Source organism: Oryx dammah, unplaced genomic scaffold, assembly GCF_014754425.2.
Source record: "Oryx dammah isolate SB20612 unplaced genomic scaffold, SCBI_Odam_1.1 HiC_scaffold_29, whole genome shotgun sequence".
NCBI lineage: Eukaryota > Metazoa > Chordata > Mammalia > Artiodactyla > Bovidae > Oryx > Oryx dammah.
The window spans coordinates 82,988,678-83,011,052 of NW_024070213.1; the positions used below are offsets into that span (position 1 = coordinate 82,988,678).

Genomic DNA, 22,375 nt, shown 5'->3' on the forward strand with positions numbered 1-22,375 from the left:
AAACTTGGATGCGGCCATTAGAAAAGACCAGTCTTTAAGTCAGGTCTCAGACAGCCAGGGACAGTCGCAGCACCAGGGAGAGCTCCTAGCTTGCTCTTTATTCTGACTGGGTTAGCCTAATTGTAGAGGGTATTTGTCTTGTGTACTTTTAATTGGTTAAACAAGCCAAGTTCCCCTGAGGCTAATAGATTTTTCTTCCTCATTTGGCCAGAGCCTTCAGTATCACTGAGGTCAGAAAATAAAGTGCAGCCATTCATTAATGAAACCAAGTTATATATGTGATAGAATTGATTCTGCAAAGAAATTCCAAGATATTCTCCCTACTTAGCAATTATTTTTATTTTGAATAATTTAGAATGATAATATTTATCTCTTCAACTCTCCAAAGGAATTTCACCACAAGTACCCTTTTTCAACCCCATTATAGCCTGAAACTTACTTTCTTTTAATTTCCCACCCTGTCCTGTAAAATTTTATATTCTACTAGGTTTAGAACCTATAAGAGTTTTTAAATTATTAAAGAAGTATAAGTAAATATTATCTTTTGTAATCATTCAGAAATTATTCTAGACATTTAGAAAGGATGTATTTTCGTATAGAGATGTATTATATCTTGTGTACTGTGCCATCTAGAAGCTTTACCCTATAAAGAGTAATTTCTACCCATTGTACAACTGCCTCAAGCCTACTGTTTGTGTAATTACTGCTTTCCAGCTAACCAGAACATTCCACAGCTGTCTCTTGATGACCCGTTTTATTTGTAATAAATTTTCTCTTCGGAAGCTTTAGAGCATTCTGCCCTGCCTTCTTTCTTCAGTCTTCTATTTTTCTTTTCTGCTCCTTGAACTTCTCTCTCCTTTTTCAAACTTCCCAATTCATTTCTTCTCTCTCTCTCTAACCCTTCCCTTCCTGTCTGTCTCTATATTGCTCTCCTCTTTCTTCTTCCTTTTCTCTTCCCTTGACATCCTCCTTATCTTCTGTTTCTCCTGACCACTTCCTGTCTTTCTCAGTCTTCTTTCTTTTATTCAGACTAAAATCTCTCTTTCATTAGATAACACTACCTGGGTATCCTCTCAAGAAATGACCACATTCTCTTGTTCTGTAAGAATTGCTTTAATGTTTTATCACTTTGATTAATTTCCTGATTTCCACTCCTTCCTTCTGTACTGTTTAGCTATCTTTCTAATGTACCATGAAAATAGAAACTGGCATGTGTGATTTCTTTTTACATTGCTTCTCCTACCACTTCAAAATTATATTTTAACTTATCTTCTCACTCTACTCGGAAGGAATAACTATACCTTGTACTCTATTTTTTCCTTGATAAGAACATATTTACCATAGAAAATTTAGTAACTATAAATAAATTAAATATAAATCACATAATTCTAACACTAATTACTGTCAACATGTGTCAAATATCCTTAAGACTGTTTTGAAGAAGGAAATGGCAACTCTTTCCAGTGTTGTTGTCTGGGAAATCCCATGGACAGAGGAGCCTGGTGAGCTAAAGTCCACAGGGTCGCAAAAGAGTTGGACACACAACTGAGTGGCTAAACAACAAGACTATTTTCCTTGCGTGAATTTACTTATGAAGTGTTTATTTTAAATAAACAGGATCATAATTTATTGAATTTTTTAATTTATTATAGAATCAGATATTCTTACATGCTGATTATTCTTCTACAACGACATTTTTATGGGTTGCATAGAATTCTCATGCATAAAACTCAGAGTGCCAGTTTCCTATTGAGTGGTTAGGTTATTTTTTATCCTTATAAATGATGATGGACAGCTTTCTTTTTTTAAATCTTTGCACATGTTTGAATAAAAATGTTTATTTCCTTTGAGTAATTTGCTAAAGGGAGGATTTCTGAAATAAATCATGTTTATATTTAATGCATTTTTTTTTGTATTTTAAAATTTACATTTAAGTCACTAATTTATCCAGAAATACATTTGATCTGTACAGTGTAAAGTAAAAAAATTTTTTTTTGTTTTCTAATAATGAATCTTTTATCCCACTGTTAATTATTGAATATCTTATCTGTTTCCCACACTTACGCAAAATGCCACTTTTTAATATTAGACCGCAGTTTGCTCTGTTTTATCATATTAGTTCAGCTCTTAACTCTGTTTTAAGTTTTATGCCATTTAATAGATTTGGTATTTATAATTAGCCTCTTTTATTTTAAACATAATCAAGAAAGAAAGAAAATTGAAATAACATGAAGGGTAAGAATGTCTCCATTATGAAGGTAAGCACTATAACAATTTTTTTTTAAATTTCATTCCCCAAATACTTGCAAGTATATAGCTGATCTCTTTTCTAATACATAGGTAGAAATATATATACACCAGTGTTCTTCACTTTTTAGATGATATATCAGTATGTATGGATATAGTTCAGTTTAGTTCAGATGCTCACTCGTGTCTGACCATTTGCGACCCCATGAACTGCAGCCGGCCAGGCCTCCCTGTCCATCACCAACTGCCGGAGTCTACCCAAACCCATATCCATCGAGTCGGTGATGCCATCCAGCCATCTTATCCTCTGTTGTCCTTTTCTCCTCCTGCCCTCAATCTTTCACAGCATCAGGGTCTTTTCAAATGAGTCAGCTGTTTGCATCAGGTGGCCAAAGTATTGGAGTTTCAGCTTCAACATCAGTCCTTCCAATGAACACCCAGGACTGATCTCCTTTAGGATGGCCTGCTTGGATCACCTTGCAGTCCAAGGGACTCTCAAGAGTCTTCTCCAACACAGTTCAAAAGCATCAATTTTTCGGCGCTCAGCTTTCTTCACAGTCCAACTCTCACATCCATACATGACTACTGGAAAAACCATAACCTTGACTAGACAGCCCTTTGTTGATAAAGTAATGTCTCTGCATTTTAATATGCTGTCTGCTTTTTAATATGCTGATTTCATGGCTATAATCACCATCTGCAGTGATTTTGTAGCCCAAAAAAATAAAGTCTGTCATTGTTTCCACTGTTTCCCCATCTGTTTCCCATGGAGTGATGGGACCAGATGCCATGATCTTAGTTTTCTGAATGTTGAGCTTTAAGCCAACTTTTCACTCTCCTCTTTCACTTGCACTTTGGTGCAAGGCCCTTTAGCTCTTCTTCACTTTCTGCCATAAGGGTGGTGTCATCTGCATATCTGAGGTTATTGATATCTCTCCCGGCAATCTTGATTCCAGCTTTTGCTTCCTCCTGCCCAGCCTTTCTCATGATGTTAAGTAAGGAGAGTGACAATAGACAGCCTTGACGTACTCCTTTTCCTATTTGGAACCAGCCTGTTGTTCCATGTCCAGTTCTAACTGTTGCTTCCTGACCTGCATATAGGTTTCTCAAGAGGCAGGTCAGGTGGTCTGGTATTCCCATCTCCTTCAGAATTTTCCACAGTTTATTAACTTGTTTTTAACCATTATATAGTAATTCAACTTAATCTAAAACAATATTTTTATTATTTCAACATGTAGTTTTTTCCCAGTCTTTCATTGTCATAAACTGCTCTAATGTTAAACTTCCTTATCCTATTCTTTGCCAACATGTGATACAGGATAAATTTCTAGAACTGGAATTATTAACAAATATTTAATGCAGGCCTCTTTTTGACTGGTTAATAGCTATATGCAACCCTTTGTCTAACATGTACACTTGAAGCAAAAACAGAAACCTAATTAATTGGAATGATTCCTCTTATATCTGTAAATGTGTCAATACTTATTCACTCTTCAAGAAGAAACAACTCAATGTTTCACAAGTTATTCCATTTAGCTTTAAGTTCATGATCTCTTGGTGATGTCCTCTAGAATTGTGTTTCACAAAAACTATGTTCCTAAAAGTGGAAGGTTGGGGATATACTCCCCAATCCTTAACAATGTAGTGTGCATCCCAGGTGGCACTAGTGGTAAAGAGTCTGCCTGCCAGCGCAGAAGACACAGGAGACATGGATTCGGTTCTTGAATTGAGGTCTCTGGAGTAGGAAACAGCAACTGACTCCAGTCTTCTTACCTAGAAAATTCTGTGGGCAGATGAGCCTGATAGGTTACAGTCCATGGAATCACAGAGAGTCGGACCCTGCTGAACATGAGCGTACATACTAGTGGGGCAGAAATACCTAAAAAAATTTTGATACAATGCTGAAAGTGAAATAAATTACATTTTAGATTTTACTTATTAACCATATAAAAAGTTTTTGTGATCTTAAAATGTAAGTTTATCATTGTTTATTTCTCTCCCCCATGAGAATGTTAGATTAGGATATTTGTTTATCTGCTTTATTTGTCCAGCATTCCAAATGTCTGGCACATAGTAAATTCTTAATAAGTATTTGTTGAATGAATGACTGAATATTATTTAATCTGAGCCATAAACTTCAACTTTTCAGAAATGTCAGTGTGATTGAAATGTCTGTTTCTATATTCAGTTTATTTTAATAGTTGCTTTTCCATAATGAAAGAGTGATACATGGATGCAAATTGAACAAATGCATCATTGTGTACACATAATAAACTATAATTCTCCATTTCTTAATTCCTTTTGTTAACTACATTGTTTTTCTGTTGAAATTTAACATTGTTTTCCATCTTGCCCTGAGATCAGTCTTTCTTGCAAATTTTGGGTTACTGTCACATTTTTATGCGTAAGAGTCCCAGTGATACGTCCTAGCCTTAAAAGTCCATGTGATATTTGAGGGTGGTTGCCATTGAAGGACAGTTTTTTCTGGGAGAGGAGAACATTAAAGAGAAGGAAAAGCATGATTTGGAGATTGGATAATAAAGGAAAAGAACCAAAAGGGAGAAATGTAAGGTTCTGCAAGATAAAATGGAAACCACTTCCCCCAAATTGGAGGATACACAGTCTCCACCACCAACGTTTTCATGTCACCACCACCAAAAAAAAAATCATTCATTAAAGAAATTACACTTTCCTGTATAAAATAAAAGAGGGGGCTCTTGAAATAGGATTCTTATGAATCAAAGCCACAATAAATGAAAGCCTCCTAAATTTATGGAAAGCTACCATAGGAAGAAAATATAATGTGAGAATCAAAATATCTCAGTAGATGAAATCCCTTCCCTCCAAAGATAATAGCTACACAGCAGTAGAAAACTGTAACAATGCTCTAAACTGAATGAAATAACCTGAAATAAGCATTTAGAGATATGAAAAACCAATTAAAATCATAAACCTAGAAGCAAAAAAGGAAACAAAAAATTTATTCTTCAAAGTCCCACGAAATCACAAACAAAGAAACCTAGAAGGAAATGAGAAGAGAGTTGATTGAACCCAAGAAAAATCATGGGATAAAAAGATAAAAATCATCTTAGAAATGAATTCAAAATTCCAAGATGCCTAAGGGGGAATGGATTTGACTGAAATTTAATAAAAGACATTGAAGAAAGGCAGAAAAATAATTAAGAAAATGAAAATGAATTAAATAAAAGAGAAAATGGTTGAAATGGAAATGAGGTAAAAGAGTCAACATACATGTAAAATTGAATTAGGAAAATTAAAAAGATAATATTTAAAACTATAATTTTTAAACAATTTCCAAAATAGAAGACCTGCATCTACATACTGAAGGACTGTAGACTACCTGGAGAAATTAATGTTGAACAGTTTAGAATAACATATGTGCTAGGTTGGGCTTCCCTCTCAACCTACTGTATATATTGGTAAATTGGAAGTCGTCAAACAGGAGATGGCAAGAGTAAACGTTGACATTTTAGGAATTGGTGAGCTAAAATGGACTGGAATGGACAGATTTAATTCAGATGACTATTATCTACTGTGGGCAAGATCGCTTAGAAGAAATGGAGTAGCCCTCTAGTCAATGTAACAGTCCAAAATGCAGTACGTGGGTGCAATCTCAAAAATGACAGAATGATCTCTTTTCGTTTCCAAGGCAAACCATTCAGTATCACAATAGTCCAAGTCTGTGCTCAGAGGGTAAAGCGTCTGCTACAGTGCGGGAGACCCGGGTTTGATCCCTGGGTAAGGAAGATCCCCTGGAGAAGGAAATGGTAACCCACTCCAGTAGTCTTGCCTGGAAAATCCCATGAACTGAGAAGCCGGGTAGGCTACAGCCCATGGGGTCGCAAAAAGTCAAGACGTGACTGAGCGACTTTACTTAATACTCACTTAATGCCCCAACCAGTAGTGTTAAGGAAGCTGAACAGTTCTATGAAGTACCTACAAGACCTTGTAGAACTAACACCCCCAAAAGATGTCCTTTTCATCATAGGGGACTGGAATGCAAAAGTAGGAAGTCAAGAGATACCTGGAGTAACAGGCATACTTGTCCTTGGAGTACAAAAGGAAGCGGCGAAAAGGCTGACAGTTTTGCCAAGAGAACGCACTGGTCGTAGCAAACACCCTCTTCCAACAACACAAGAGACAACTCTACACATGGACATTACCAAAGGATCAATACCGAAATCAGATTGATTATATTGTTTGCAGCCGAAGATGGAGAAACTAGATACAGTCAGCAAAAACAAGACAAGGAGCTGACCGTGGCTCAGATCATGAACTCCTTACTGCCAAATTCAGACTTAAATTGAAGAAAGTAGGGAAAACCACTGTGGCATTCAGGTATGACCTAAATCAAATCCCTTACAATTATACAGTGGAAGTGAGAAATAGATTCAAGGGACTAGATCTGATAGACAGAGTGCCTGATGAACTTTGGACAGAGGTTCACAACATTGTACAGGAGGCACTAATCAAGACCATCCCCAACAAAAAGAAATGCAAAAACGAAAAATGGTTGTCTGAGGAAGCCTTACAAATAGCTGAAAGAAGAAGAGAAGTGAAAGGCAAAAGAGAAAAAGAAAGATATATACCCATCTGAATGCAGAGTTCGAATGTATAGCAAGGAGAGAGATAAGAAAGCTTTCCTCAGTGATCAGTGCAAAGAAATAGAGGAAAACAGTAGAATGGGAAAGACTAGCGATCTCTTCAAGACTAGAGATCTGTTTCAGAAAAGTGTTCTCTTGGTTCTCTTGATACCAAGAGAACATTTCATGCAAAGCTGGGCATAATAAAGGACACAAATGGTATGGACCTAAGAGAAGCAGAAGATATTAAGAAGAGGTGGCAAGAATACACAGAAGAATGATAAAAACAGATCTTCATGCCCCAGTTAACCACGATGGTATTATCACTCATCTACAACCAGATATCCTGGAATGCGAAATCAAGTGGGCTTTAGGAAGCATCATGACGAACAAAGCTAGTGGAGGTGATAGAATCCCAGTTTAGCTATTTCAGATCCTGAAAGATGATGCTGTGGAAATGCTGCATGCAATATACCAGCAACTTTGGAAAACCCAGCAGTGGCCACAGGACTGGAAAGAGTCAGTTTTCATTCCATTCCCAAAGAAAGGCAGTGCCAAAGAACATTCAAACTACTGCACAATGCACTCATCTTAACCCTAGCAAAGTAATCCCCCAAATTCTCCAAACCTGGCTTCAACAGTCTGTGAACCGTGAACTTCCAGATGTTTGAGCTGGATTTAGAAAAGGCAGAGGAACCAGAGATCAAATTGCCAACATCTGTTGGATCATCGAAAAAGCAAGAGAGTTCCAGAAAAACATCTACTTCTGCTTTATTTACTACATGAAAGCCTTTAATTGTGGATCATAACAAACTGCGGAAAATTCTTCAATAGATGGGAATACCAGACCACCTGACCTGCCTCCTGAGACATCTGTATGCAGGTCAGGAAGCAACAGTTTGAACTGGACCTGGAACAATAGACTGGTTCCAAATTGGGAAAGGAGTGAGACAAGCAGCACATTGTCACATTGCTTATTTACCTTTCATGCAGAATATATCATATGAAATGCTGATCTGGATGAAGCACAAGCTGGAATCAAGGTTGCCAGGAGAAATATCAATAACCTCATATACACAAATGACACCACCCTTATGGTAGGAAGTAACGAGCCTCTTGATGAAAATTAAAGAGGAGAGTGAAAAAATGGGACTTAAAATTCAACATTCAAAAAACTAAGATCATGGCATCTGGTCCCATCACATCATGGCAAATAGGGAAATAGTGAAACAGTGACAGACTACTTTCTTGGGTTCCAAAATCACTGTAGATGGTGACTGCAGCCATGAAACTAAGACACTTACTCCTTCGTAGAAAAGTTATGACCAACCTGGACATAATATTCAAAAGCAGAGACATTACTTTGCCAACAAAGGTCCATCTAGTCAAAGCTGTGGTTTTTCCAGTAGTCATGTATGGATGTGAGAGTTGGACTATAAAGAAAGCTGAGTGCCGCAGAATTGATGCTTTTCAACTATGGTGTTGGAGAGTCCCCTGGACTGCAGGGAAATCAAACTAGTCAATCCTAAAGGAAATCAGTCTTGTATATTCACTGGAAGGACTGATCCTTTAGCTGAAACTCCAATACTATGGCCACCTGATGCAAAGACTGCTCATTGGAAAAAACAGTGATATTGGGAAAGACTGCAGGCAGGAGGAGAAGGGAAATGACAGAGGATGAGATGGTTTGATGGCATCACCAACTCAGTCAGTTCAGTTCAGTCACTCAGTCGTGTTCGACTCTTTGCGACCCCATGAATTGCAAAATCCCAGGCCTCCCTGTCCATCACCAACTCCCAGAGTTCACTCAGACTCAAGTCCATCGAGTCCGTGATGCCATCCAGCCATCTCATCCTCTGTCGTCCCCTTTTCCTCCTGCCCCCAATCCCTCCCAGCATCAGAGTCTTTTTCAATGAGTCAGCTCTTCGCATGAGGTGGCCACAGTATTGGAGCTTCAGCTTCAGCATCAGTCCTTCCAGAGAACACCCAGGACTGATCTCCTTTAGGACGGACTGGTTGGATCTCCTTGCAGACCAAGGGACTCTCAAGAGTCTTCTCCAACACCACAGTTCAAAAGCATCAATTCTTCGGCACTCAGCTTTCTTCACAGTCCAACTCTCACGTCCATACATGACCACAGGAAAAACTATAGCCTTGACTAGATGGACCTTTGTTAGCAAAGTAATGTCTCTGCTTTTTAATATGGTATCTAGATTGGTCATAACTTTCCTTCCAAGGAGTAAGCGTCTTCTAATTTCATGGCTACAGTCACCATCTGCAGTGATTTTGGAGCCCAAAAAAATAAAGTCTGCCACTGTTTCCCCATCTATTTCCCCTGAAGTGATTGGACCAGATGCCATGATTTTAGTTTTCTGAATGTTGAGCCTTAAGCCAACTTTTTCAGTCTCCTCTTTCACTTTCATCAAGAGGCTTTTTAGTTCCTCTTCACTTTCTGCTACAAGGGTGGTGTCATCTGCATATCTGAGGTTATTGATATTTCTCCCAGCAATCTTGATTCCAGCTTGTGCTTCTTCCAGCCCAGCGTTTCTCATGATGTACTCTGCACAGAAGTTAAATAAGCAGGGTGACGGTATACAGACTTGATGTATTCCTTTTCCTATTTGGAACCAGTCTGTTGTTCCATGTCCAGTTCTAACTGTTGCTTCCTGATCTGGATACAGGTTTCTCAAGAGGCAGGTCAGGTGGTCTGGTATTCCCATCTCTTTCAGAATTTTCCACAGTTTATTGTGATCCACACAGTCAAAGGCTTTGGCATAGTCAATCAAGCAGAAGTAGATGTTTTTCTCGAACTCTCTTGCTTTTTCCATGATCCAGCAGATGTTGGCAATTTGATCTCTGGTTCCTCTGCCTTCTAAAACCAGCTTGAACAGCTGGAAGTTTTCACGTATTGCTGAAGCCTGGCTTGGAGAATTTTGAGCATTACTTTACTAGCGTGTGAGATGAGTGCAATTGTGTGGGAGTTTGAGCATTCTTTGGCATTGCCTTTCTTTGGGATTGGAATGAAAACGTACATTTTCCAGTCCTGTGGCCACTGCTGAGTTTTCCAAATTTGCTGGCATATTGAGTGCAGCACTTTCACAGCATCATCTTTCAGGATTTGAAATAGCTCCACTGGAATTCCATCATCTCCACTAGCTTTGTTTGTAGTGATGCTCTCTAAGGCCCACTTGACGTCACATTCCAGGATGTCTGGCTCTAGGTGAGTGATCACACCATCGTGATTATCTTGGTCGTGAAGATCTTTCTGTACAGTTCTTTTGTGTATTCTTGCCACCTCTTCTTAATATCTTCTACTTCTGTTAGGTCCATACCATTTCTGTCCTTTATCGAGCCCATCTTTGCATGAAATGTTCCCTTGCTGTTGCTACTGCTGCTGCTGCTGCTGCTGCTGCTAAGTCACTTCAGTCATGTCCGACTCTGTGTGACCCCACAAGATGGCAGCCTACCAGGCTCCCCCGTCCCTGGGATTCTCCAGGTGAGAACACTGGAGTGGGTTGCCATCTCCTCCAATGCATGAAAGTGAAAAGTGAAAGTGAAGTCACTTAGTCGTGTCTCACTCTTCGTGACCCCATGGACTGTACCCTTGGTATCTCTAATTTTGTAGAAGAGATCTCTAGTCTTTCCCATTCTGTTGTTTTCCTCTATTTCTTTGCATTGATCGCTGAGGAAGGCTTTCTTATCTCTTCTTGCTATTCTTTGGAACTCTGCATTCAGATGCTTATATCTTTCCTTTTCTCCTTTGCTTTTCACTTCTTTTGACAGCAATTTGTAAGGCCTCCCCAGACAGCCATTTTGCTCTTTTGCATGGGGATGGTCTTGATCCCTGTCTCCTGTACAGTGTCATGAACCTCCATCCAGAGTTCATCAGGCACTCTGTCTATCAGATCTAGTCCCTGAAATCTATTTCTCACTTCCACTGTATAATCATAAGGGATTTGATTTAGGTCATACCTCAGTGGTCTAGTGGTTTTCCCTACTTTCTTCAGTTTACATCTGAATTTGACAATAAGGAGTTCGTGATCTGAGCCACAGTCAGCTCCCAGTCTTGTTTTTGCTGACTGTATAGAGCTTCTCTATCTTTGGCTGCATAGAATATAATCAGTCTGATTTCGGTGTTGACCATCTGGTGATGTCCATGTGTAGAGTCGTCTCTTGTGTTGTTCAAAGAGAGTGTTTGCTATGACCAGTGTGTTCTCTTGGCAAACTCTATTAGCCTTTGTCCTGCTTCATTCCGTATTCCGAGGCCAAATTTGCCTGTTACTCTAGGTGTTTCCTGACTTCCTACTTTTGCATTCCAGTCCCCTATAATGACAAGGACATCTTTTTGGGGTGTTAATTCTAAAAGGTCTTGTAGGTCTTCATAGAACCATTTAACTTCAGTTTCTTTAGTGTTACTGGTTTGGGCATAGACTTGGATTACTGTGATATTGAATGGTTTTCCTTGGAAACGAACAGAGATCATTCTGTCGTTTTTGAGGTTGCATCCAAGTACTGCATTTTGGACTCTTTTGATGGCTACTCCATTTCTTCTGAGGGATTCCTGCCCACAGTAGTAGATATAATGGTCATCTGAGTTAAATTCACCCATTCCAGTCCATTTTGGTTCGCTGATTCCTAGAATGTCAACGTTCATTCTTGCCATCTCCTGATTGACCACTTCCAGTTTGCCTTGATAGACTTGAGTTTTAGTAAGTTCTGGGAGTTGGTGATGGACATGGAAGCCTGGGATGCTGCAGTCCATGGGGTCATAAAGAGTTGGACACGACTGAACAACGGAAGTTACTGGGCTTTTCTCATAGCTCAGTCGGTAACTTATCTACCTGTAGTGCAGGAGACCCTGGTTCAATTTTTTGTTCGGTCAGATCCCTTGGAAAAGGAAATGGCAACCCACTCCAGTATTGTTGCCTGGAGAGTGTCCCACGGATTGAGTTGCCTGAGAGACTACAGTACATGGAGCCGCAAGAGTTAGACAGGAATTAGCGAGTAAGCCACCACCACCACATGGACTAGGTTCTGCATTGACTTGTGTGGTGGTGGTGGCTTAGTTGCTGAGTCTTGTCTGACTCTTCTGTGACCCCAGGGAATGTAGCCTGCCAGGCTTCTTTGTCTGTGAGATTTCCCAGGCAAGAGTACTGGAGTTGTATGCCATTTGTTTCTCCAGGGCATCTTCCCAACCCAGGGATCAAACCTTTGTCTCCTGTGTTGCAGGCAGAGTCTTGACTGGGAAGTCACCATGGCAGCCATTTTTCTTCTTTGGTACTTGTGCGAGAAGGACATTGTCAGCATCCTATTTAATAATGAAGAGGCATCAGATAAATTTGAATTGAAGGATTTTCTGCAAAATAACTGCCCTCAGTTATTTAAAATGCCAAGCATATGAAAAAGAAAGAGAAATAATTTAAATGGTTGGAAAAAACTGTTTGTGTGTGTGTGTGTCGAGGGGAGGTGGAAGGCAGGGAGGGAAAGAGGTTGAGTGAAAAGAATATCATACGGCAAATAAGCAATGTGTAAACAATGGATGTATCTGAATTGAGGACATTGGAGTTGTTTATAGTATTCTTGTGACTTTAACTTTTTAAAGAAGTTTATAAAGGGTCCTAAGCCCAGAGAATTTGGGGGAGATTTTTACTTAATTTGGAAAAATTCTCTTACCTACTTAAGTGTACATAGAGTTTATATAGTTTATTACAGTTTTAAGACTTGTGCAAAGTTTTTTTAGGAAAAAAAATCACATGGATCCAAAATTCTTTTTAAAATACATTCCCCCCATTTTTTAAAATAAACTTTCTCTATAGCATGGGTTTCTTTCAAAAAGTAATTACTTTCTTTTCATTGTCAAAATTTCAGTTTTATTTTAAAGGGCAGATTAAATGTCTTTTTGTTTTGTGAATTATATGTTTAGGTAAGATACTGCTCATCACCTAATGTTGTGACAAGAAAAGTCAGCAATTTTGGGACTTTTCAAAAGTAAAGTGTGTAATAACTCTTAAGATTGGTAGCACTTTTAAGTATTCTTTACTAAAAAACCATTCAACCTCCGTGGCACAGAATATTTTTCTGTCACTTCACATCTCATTATGAAGTACATTTGAAGATTTTGCCTTATTTCAGAGACCTTTTTTAAAAAATATAATTGATCACATTGAAATCATGTTGTGTCATTTTTGGTGATTGTGACTTCAATTTCTTTGCTACATTACCATGCCTGTACTTGAGCAGTACATGATAAGTGGTCACCTTACTTTTATAATCTTCTCTCCCTGACCTCTTTCCCTTCTTCCTTCTCTTTCATCTTTTCTCATCCCATCCCCCAGCTTCTTGCACCCCTTCCCACTAAAGTAACTGTTTCTTCATTGTGGCCTTAAGTAGATTTAATGTGTTTTTCTGAAAAATTTCTTTCTATAAAAGCTATTTGCTTATGAGAGTATATCTTCTCTGTTACAACTTTCCTTTAAAGACTCACCAAAAAGTAGTTTTTTGTGAATTTCCTTTTTTAAAAAAAGAGAACCTGGTAAATACTGAGATAAGCTGAGATATATTAGAAACATCTGTAGTTGAATTCAGCTCTATAGAAAACACCCCACACAGTATAATTTGCTTTAACCCTTGTTTCTTCAACTTCTTATAGTGATTTCTTGTCATTTTCCAACAGTATTTTGTTGCCTTATTCTTCATGTATTAATTCAGCTGTGTTTATCACTAGAAAATAAATGTTTTCCCAGTGATGTGAAAGTTGGCCTTGGAAAGACTCTTATAAATATTTATCACTGCATACACTTGAAATAAAATATATATTTAAACTTCAGTAAGTTTTATTATGTTTCAATGACTTGAAAAATATGAGTACAATCTAAATTAATCTTCAAATTATGGATATTTAGAACATCTTACAAATTGTCAGCAGCATACAAAGTAGAAGACTAGCCTAGGACAGCATCAGGGCACATGAAGTCACAGTTCAGTTCAGATAGGTTGTATTTAATAGTTTAGAAATCTTTTGATAATTTCTTATCTGATTGCTTTGCCATTGTTTTTACTTCATAGTATTGTTGATAATGAGCTCATGTGAGAAGTGTTAGCCATTTTCTTATTTAGAGTTCCTTGCTCTAGCAAACTGTGGTTCCTTTGAAGGGTTCTATTAATGTTCTTATCCTTTCTGTGAGAGAGAGAGTTTAAATTAGGTAATATTAACTTTAAATAAATTTTAAATGGCCACTTAACCTAGACAGGAACAGGGATTAGTAACTGGAATCTAACCAGTGGTGAAGTTTCCAGTGGTTAGAATTTAATGAATGAATGAGGATTCCATTGTTAGTCCCTTCATGTTGTCGCACATAGGATGAGTAACATACAGATTGCACTGGTAGATGAATGGAGCAAAGGAGGCTGGCAGTTTCAACCTATCCGATAAGTGTTTCTCCCTATTGGAGTATCTTGTTTGTGTGTCCTGCTTTGAAGGGTACTCTTCTACAGAAACAAGAACTCTGAATCACTTTAAGGTGCAATTTTCTGAGAAAGTCTGTTCTGATAAAGGAGTAGACTGGAAATTATTTGTTGTGTTTCGTATAACAGGGGGACTATACAAGAGATGAAAGGGAGAAATATTCTAGAATCTTCATTAATTATTTTCAATGAAGCAAGGATGCATCATTTTATTAAATAACCTTTGGTGTCCTTTGTTTAAATATTTTTCTCGGGGATCTACAGGTGAGTTTAATGTTGCAAAATGTTGGATGTTGAACTATCATTTAATTTCTGCAATAAATTCTTGAGTATGTGTGTGTATTTAATAAATATTATTAGATTGTTTTGTGGTATTCATATAGTCTTCTTTCACTGCAACATTTACGAGATTTTGTCAGAGTTTTGCTAGATTAGTTTTCAGGGAGAGTCTAATTTTTTTTCAAAATTGGAAACATTTTATGTAGCAGTGGAAATCATCATTTTTTTAAAGTTTGAAATAACTCATTACTTCTTTTCTGATGTTCTAAAATTATTTTTTAATTTCTAAATTTTATAACACCAAAAAAGCTTAATACATTCAGGTTTATCCACATCAAAACAAGACAAAACAAAAGCAGATAAAACTCTGCTAAAGATGGGCTGGATAAAGGACAGAAATGGTATGGACCTAACAGAAGCAGAAGATATGAAGAAGAGGTGGCAAGAATACACAGAACTGTACAAAAAAGATCTTCTTGACCAAGATAATCATGGTGGTATGATCATTCACCTAGAGCCAGGCATCCTGGAATGTGACCTCAAGTAGGCCTTAGAGAGCATCACTACGAACAAAGCTAGAGGAGGTGATGGAATTCCAGTGGAGCTATTTCAAATCCTGAAAGATGATGCTGTGAAAGTGCTGCACTCAATATGCCAGCAAATTTGGAAAACTCAGCAGTGGCCACAGGACTGGAAAATGTACGTTTTCATTCCAGTCCCAAAGAAAGGCAATGCCAAAGAATGCTCAAACTCCCACACAATTGCACTCATCTCACACGCTAGTAAAGTGATGCTCAAAATTCTCCAAGCCAGGCTTCAGCAATACGTGAACCGTGAACTTCCAGCTGTTCAAGCTGGTTTTAGAAAAGGCAGAGGAACCAGAGATCAAATTGCCAACATCTGCTGGATCATGGAAAAAGCAAGAGAGTTCGAGAAAAACATCTACTTCTGCTTGATTGACTATGCCAAAGCCTTTGACTGTGTGGATCACAATAAACTGTGGAAAATTCTGAAAGGGGTGGGAATACTAGACCACCTAACCTGCCTCTTGAGAAACCTGTATCCAGATCAGGAAGCAACAGTTAGAACTGGACATGGAACAACAGACTGGTTCCAAATAGGAAAAGGAATACATCAAGTCTGTATACTGTCACCCTGCTTATTTAACTTCTGTGCAGAGTACATCATGAGAAACGCTGGGCTGGAAGAAGCACAAGCTGGAATCAAGATTGCTGGGAGAAATATCAATAACCTCAGATATGCAGATGACACCACCCTTATAGCAGAAAGTGAAGAGGAACTAAAAAGCCTCTTGATGAAAGTGAAAGAGGAGACTGAAAAAGTTGGCTTAAAGCTCAACATTCAGAAAATGAAGATCATGGCATCTGGTCCAATCACTTCAGGGGAAATAGATGGGGAAACAGTGGCAACAGTGGCAGACTTTATTTTTTTGGGCTCCAAAATCACTGCAGATGGTGACTGTAGCCATGAAATTAGAAGACGCTTACTCCTTGGAAGGAAAGTTATGACCAACCTAGATAGCATATTGAAAAGCAGAGACATTACTTTGCTAACAAAGGTCCATCTAATCAAGGCTATGGTTTTTCCTGTGGTCATGTATGGACGTGAGAGTTGGACTGTGAAGAAAGCTGAGTGCCGAAGAATTGATGCTTTTGAACTGTGGTGTTGGAGAAGACTCTTGAGAGTCCCTTGGTCTGCAAGGAGATCCAACCAGTCCGTCCTAAAGGAGATCAGTCCTGGGTGTTCTCTGGAAGGACTGATGCTGAAGCTGAAGCTCCAATACTGTGGCCACCTCATGCGAAGAGCTGACTCATTGAAAAAGACTCTGATGCTGGGAGGGATTGGGGGCAGGAGGAAAAGGGGACGACAGAGGATGAGATGGCTGGATGGCATCACGGACTCGATGGACTTGAGTCTGAGTGAACTCTGGGAGTTGGTGATGGACAGGGAGGCCTGGCGTTTTGTAATTCCTGGGGTCGCAAAGAGTTGGACATGACTGAGCGACAGAACTGAATTCAGCTGAATACTTTGAAACCATATGTTTGTTTTTTTATTGTCTTTCTCTCCTGAGGGATAAATCCTAGCTTATTTTTTGGGTGATAATTATTATCTGGCTTTTCTTTTCTCTTCTCTTACTTGTCTATGGCTAAAAAAGTATTTAACTTTTTGCTTATGATCTTTATATAAATGGAATAAAATCAATATTATTCTGAAATGATGTTGGCTATTTTCATTGATCTGTGTTAGTTAACCAATTTTCACTAACATATCATATTTCACTATATGAATATGCCCCAGTATTTTTCTTCATCCTATCATTTGTGAATATTTGATTTGTTTCCATTTTTCTCTAGGGTAGATGAATAAGAATATAATTGTTACATCACAAGAAATTCTTCCTCTTCTACTTTTCTCTGCATATTACATACATTAATGTGTTTATTTCTCTCTCGTTATTTGGAAAGTAATAATCTTGACTTTACTTTGGTTGTTAAACAGTTGTAGAGGTATTCCCAAGAACATATTTCCCTGTATATTAACTGTGAGAATAAACCCATTTGATTACTCTTCCTATGTAAATAAGACACAGAATAGAATAATCAAAGGAGTAGGGTAATTCTGGATATTTCTAGAATTGTCTTTATCTTTGGAGCTTGCATATATCATCAATATATGTCTGAGTGTTTTTTCTTTTCATTAATTTTTGCCTGATGATCCTTGCACCCTGACACCCCAGGGACCTTTATGATATACCCGTTAAGCATTTTTTACCTAAAGAAATTTTTCTCTTATCTCAGTGATAATGCTTCTGTATTCTGGTCTTTCCTTCAGGACTACTATTTTCCCCCATGTTTGACGTCCTGTTTATCATGCATGTTTCATTTTTATCCACCCCACTGTTTTCATCCTTTCCGTCTCTTTAAGGAGCCATTTCTCAAGCATGCCATCTACATTACTGAGATGACTTTTACATTGTCAAATCTACTTTTTCATTGTCCACTTTGCAGGGATAATCCTGGGCAAAGAAATGTTGTTCCTTACCTTGCTGGTTTGCAAGTCAGTATTCTTGATTTTTGTGCTAGGATGTTTGATCTTGAAAGTTACTTATATGCCATATCAATAGAGGTCCCATTTCCTGATGATACCAGTCTTTTCATGCTAGTGCTTCTGAGAGATGCTCCACATCCCTGGATCTTTGGGTTCATTTTGACAAGCTTCAAGGTGAAGTTTAAAGGACTTTGCTTCTTTTGACAGCCACTGAGTTCAACTCTGCTTTTTCTTAAACAGTTGTCATTCTGATCCCGTTATCAGACACACTCTCATATTTTATTGATCCTTAGTGGCTAAAGGAAATCCCAATTGAAGTTGCCTTTTTATGCGTTTTGACTTAAGATATCCTCTACTTTCCACTAGAACATCTTACTCTCTTCAAGAATTGTTTTGCAAGTTAATATTATAAATCCTTGAAGTTGCTTTTAATGAACCAGAATTTCTGAAAGTTTTCTAAGTTAGAAATTATGCAGTATCCCTCAATTTTTACTCTTTAAAGTTCATTACAATTGGATTTAAGGAAAGATTAATATGCATTCCTTGAACTGTCATCTTTTCCGAAAACATTTCAAAAAGTTTTATATAAAAACTTTGCTTGGGGCTGGTGCACGGGGATGATCCAGAGAGATGATATGGGGTGGGAGGTGGGAGGGGGGTTAAGGATTGGGAACTCATGTACACCCATGGCGGACTCATGTCAATGTATGGCAAAAGCGATACAGTATTGTAAAGTAAAATAAAGTAAAAATAAAAATTAAAAAAAACACCTTTTATATAAATATTATATATTTTTATATAAATATTACATGTATTTTTTAATTTTTAAGAATTATACCAAAATATTTATAAATAAAGTTATGAGATACCTGGGAATTGCTTTAAAATAATCTGGAAAGTGTTGTGAAGCTGGTAATTGTGTTATAGATGAAACAAGGTTGACCATGAATTTTTTCTTTTGTTTTTTTTACCGTGAATTTTGATATCTGCTGATGGGTACTGTTGTAGTAGTTTCTCTACTTTTACATAAAATCATAAAGTTATTTTTAATTTTCCAAGGGGTAAATTTCTTTGAATTGATTGCAATTAGAGAATGTGCCTTATACAGTATATAATCAAATTTATTGTGGTTTCCTATGTGACTTGGCATATGATTAGTTTAATAATTTTTGTGGAGATTTGAAAAGAAAATCATTGTGTATCTAATAAATCAGTCTTATTGGTGATTATATTTAAATCTGTGAACTAATTTTTTGTGTACTTAATCTGTAAGATACTACAGGAGGTTAAATTTTTCTTCATTCATAACTTTACTGCCTATGTTATTTGATGCTGTCTTGAAAGGACTCTTCCTCCCACTGTATTGGTCCTACATATTAAACTTTTTCATTGAATAGTGCCATTTAAAATAATTCTTATGCTAAATGTTCACATTTGCCTTCATCCTTTGAATCTGTCATGTATGGCATAGAATCCACCACAGAATAAACTGGGGCCAAGCTGAAAAAAGAAGATGCATTTCACCCCACTTGTCTGTACCTAATGTTGAGCTAAGGAACCTCGTTTTCTGAGTCACCTGTTGAGAGAGTAACTGCCTTCTGGATTTCAATATTTTACTAGTCTTGAGTCAGATATGTCATGTTTGAGGTAGATTACTGAAGGAGGTCTGTAAATACCTGTTTGATGAAAATATATCAACTATTCAAAGCAATGTAATCGACTTGGAGAAGAAAGAGAAATGTGTAGTCTAATTTTTGTAGTTAAATGAGTGAACACTGTATATCTGTCAGTGTATGAGCTCAGGGTCATGTTAGAGAATTAAATCTGAAGACCTAGATTTTGAAATGTAACTTTGTATTTTAGCTGCTTTCTCTTGTCTATTAATTTAGTTTTTAGAAGTATAACTCTTTGAAAACTAAAAAAGGACTTTATGCTTAATAATTGAGAGAGACAAGAATCAGAACTGGATGCCAGACCATCTGTTGAACTATGAAAGGTCGAGTCTCAGTTGGAAATGTTTAGTCATGAATGAGAACGAGTGCTGACCCTCAAGCCAGGGAAATAAAAATTTCAAAAATTATAACAATTTGCCTAAGCCATAAATTTCCGGAGATTGGAATTATGTAAAGAATCTATTTGGAGGAATAGAGTTAGAGAGTCAAGGGACCAGAAGTCATATATTTTAAAAATTGTATGAAAATTTGAATTACAGAGGGGTTTATGTATATAGCATATACTGTTTATTACTAGTACTTGTGGTGTTTCAGTCACTCCATTTTTGCTTTTGCTCCATTTTGAGTGTTCCAGAAAGGAAAAAAAGGTATTTATGGTTTTTCTTTACTGGTAATGTTGGTTTCTCCCCAAGTTTTAAATCTATTATGCTCAATTATGGAATTCCCAGGTAAAGAACCTGCCTACCATTGCAGAAGACGTAAGAGATGTGGGTCTATCCCTGGATCGGGAAGATCCCCTGGAGAAGGGCATGGCAACCCACTCCAGTATTGTTGCCTGGGGAATCCCATGGACAGAGGAGCCTGGCAGGCTACAATCCATAAGAACTGCAGTAGTGTGTCACTACTGCAGTGGCTTCACATGCACATACCCTTAATAATGAGTAACAGATTTATAAAGAGCATCTTAAACATATTGTTAGTATAAGGTTTTTATTTAAAATTTTTATTTTTTCATTGTTATTTTGATTTTATTTAAATGATGTTAGTTAAGAAAAATTATCTTTAACTTGCTTTTAACCATTCCACAGTGAGCTCAATTCTGAAAGAATATACTTTGTAAAATATCTCTATTGCTACTATTGCCTGCAATATTTCATGTAACGTAGATTAAACCCTCATTTGGAGAAAATGTCACATGATTTTTGAGCAGCTATTTGTGTTCAAATTTGTGTAGACTCTTCTTTTGATGATTTTGGCATTAGAAATTCAAAAAGGATAGGTTTGATTTATGACTCATACATAAGTCTATCATGAATCTATACTAGAGAGAGACTGTCTCTTTTTAATCAAATTTTTGTTTTGATTTATAGTCTTTGGCTGTAAATTTTATCTGCTAGGGTCCATCAATAGGATCAGGGTGAAATGTATGCAGCTGTATACTGTCCTCAGTGCTCAAGGATTATATGTGGGCATATGTCTCTGCTTTTGTATCTCTGGCAGTGGAGAAAAGTATTGGGTTCATTAGCTGTCAAGCTACCAGTTAGGAAAGAGTTCCTTGCTCAAGCTGAGCTTATATGGAGAACTTAGAAGGAATTGAAAGGGACAATTTACTTCCTTTCTTGTCTCCAAGATGTGAATTATTGTGCCTTGGAAAGCTAGAAGGGAAAAATGAAGAATTATGAGTATCCTTGCTATTAGTTTTTATACCTAAATTTACAACTTTTATTCATCCTACCTTGAAAGTTACGGTTTGCTACTAAAAACACAGCAATACTTCTGAGATCATTGATACCCCTCTCCCTCATCTCAGCTGTCTGTTAACTATAAAAGCAAAGGGTTTTTAAATAGTGACTAATGGACTTAATATCTGACTGGTTCAGGAATGATGGAAAGACTGACCTATAAAATGATCACATCTAGAACTTCACTATGGTATTTTTCAGCTTGCTTCTTACGAAGTATAGTAACAAGTTCATTAGGTACAGTATTGTGTTTGACAGGGGTTTGACCAGTTGCTTCCCTATTTAAAAATCTTTCTTGTGGGAATCTTATTATAAACTGGTAGGTGATGATAGATTATAAATATGGATATTTAATTCTAATTAATTTTAAGAAGATTGACCATACACAGTGATGGTGATATTGTGAGAAACACAGGAACAATCTTATAAGTTGGTCAAAATGTTTTGGGCAAATCACTTTTGAGTGAGAATTTGGTCGTATTTCCTGTTTAAAGTGATCATACAATTTCCACTGTCTATGGAGAGGAAAATATTCAAACAGCTGCTGAGATTAAGCTTATTGCGGCATGGCCTGTAATAGCAAAAAAACAAAACTGAACACAACTAAATACAACACTAGCGATCTAGTTAAAATTATGATATATCAATCAGAGCATATATTATACAGCTGTTAGAAATGACTGAGGTAGTACTATATGTATTGACCTGCAGGATTTCTAAAACATGTTGTTAAAATATGCACAAAAAATGTACTGAAGGCACATGTGATCAGTGAGATGGGGAGGCCAGGGACTCTTCTCACTTTAACATTTTGTTACAATGACCATGTATAACTTGTTTTAATCAGTAAATAAAATGTGCTGTCATTTATCTACATGTAGTTGTCCTTTGATAGTCTTTACTTTTATGTTTATTTGTACAGTAGTATGGTCTTTTCTAGGCATTTAAAACAACTTTTAGAACTATTGCATTGAGTTTGTCTCCAATATTACTGCTGAAGTGACTCTTCCACTAATATAAGAAGTTTGTGGTATCTTGTTAATATTATTATTATTTTTAAATTTAGGGCCTCTAGAAAAAGAAAACAGATCTATGTGGTAGGAGTTAAAATATACAACATGAATCTATTTTTAAATCTCTGCTATGCTGTTTTTCTATTTCAGTTACCTAGAAAAGTACGAGAAAGTTCATCATTTTGGGGAGGATGATGATGAGGTACCACCAGGCAATCCCAAACCACAGCTTCCTATTGGTGCAATTCCATCTTCCTACAATTACCAGCAACACAGTGTGTCAG

At 37.2% G+C, this 22,375-nt stretch overlaps 1 protein-coding gene across 1 annotated transcript in view; it reads left to right on the forward strand.

The window, feature by feature from the left end:
- ARID2 (AT-rich interaction domain 2) overlaps nt 1–22,375 on the forward strand; it is a 202,103-nt gene that overhangs the window by 88,266 nt on the left and 91,462 nt on the right. Inside the window, exon 4 of the mRNA XM_040233815.1 lies at nt 22,242–22,375. Within this exon, the coding sequence (XP_040089749.1) occupies nt 22,242–22,375 (134 nt within the window). The remainder of the gene's footprint in view (nt 1–22,241) is intronic.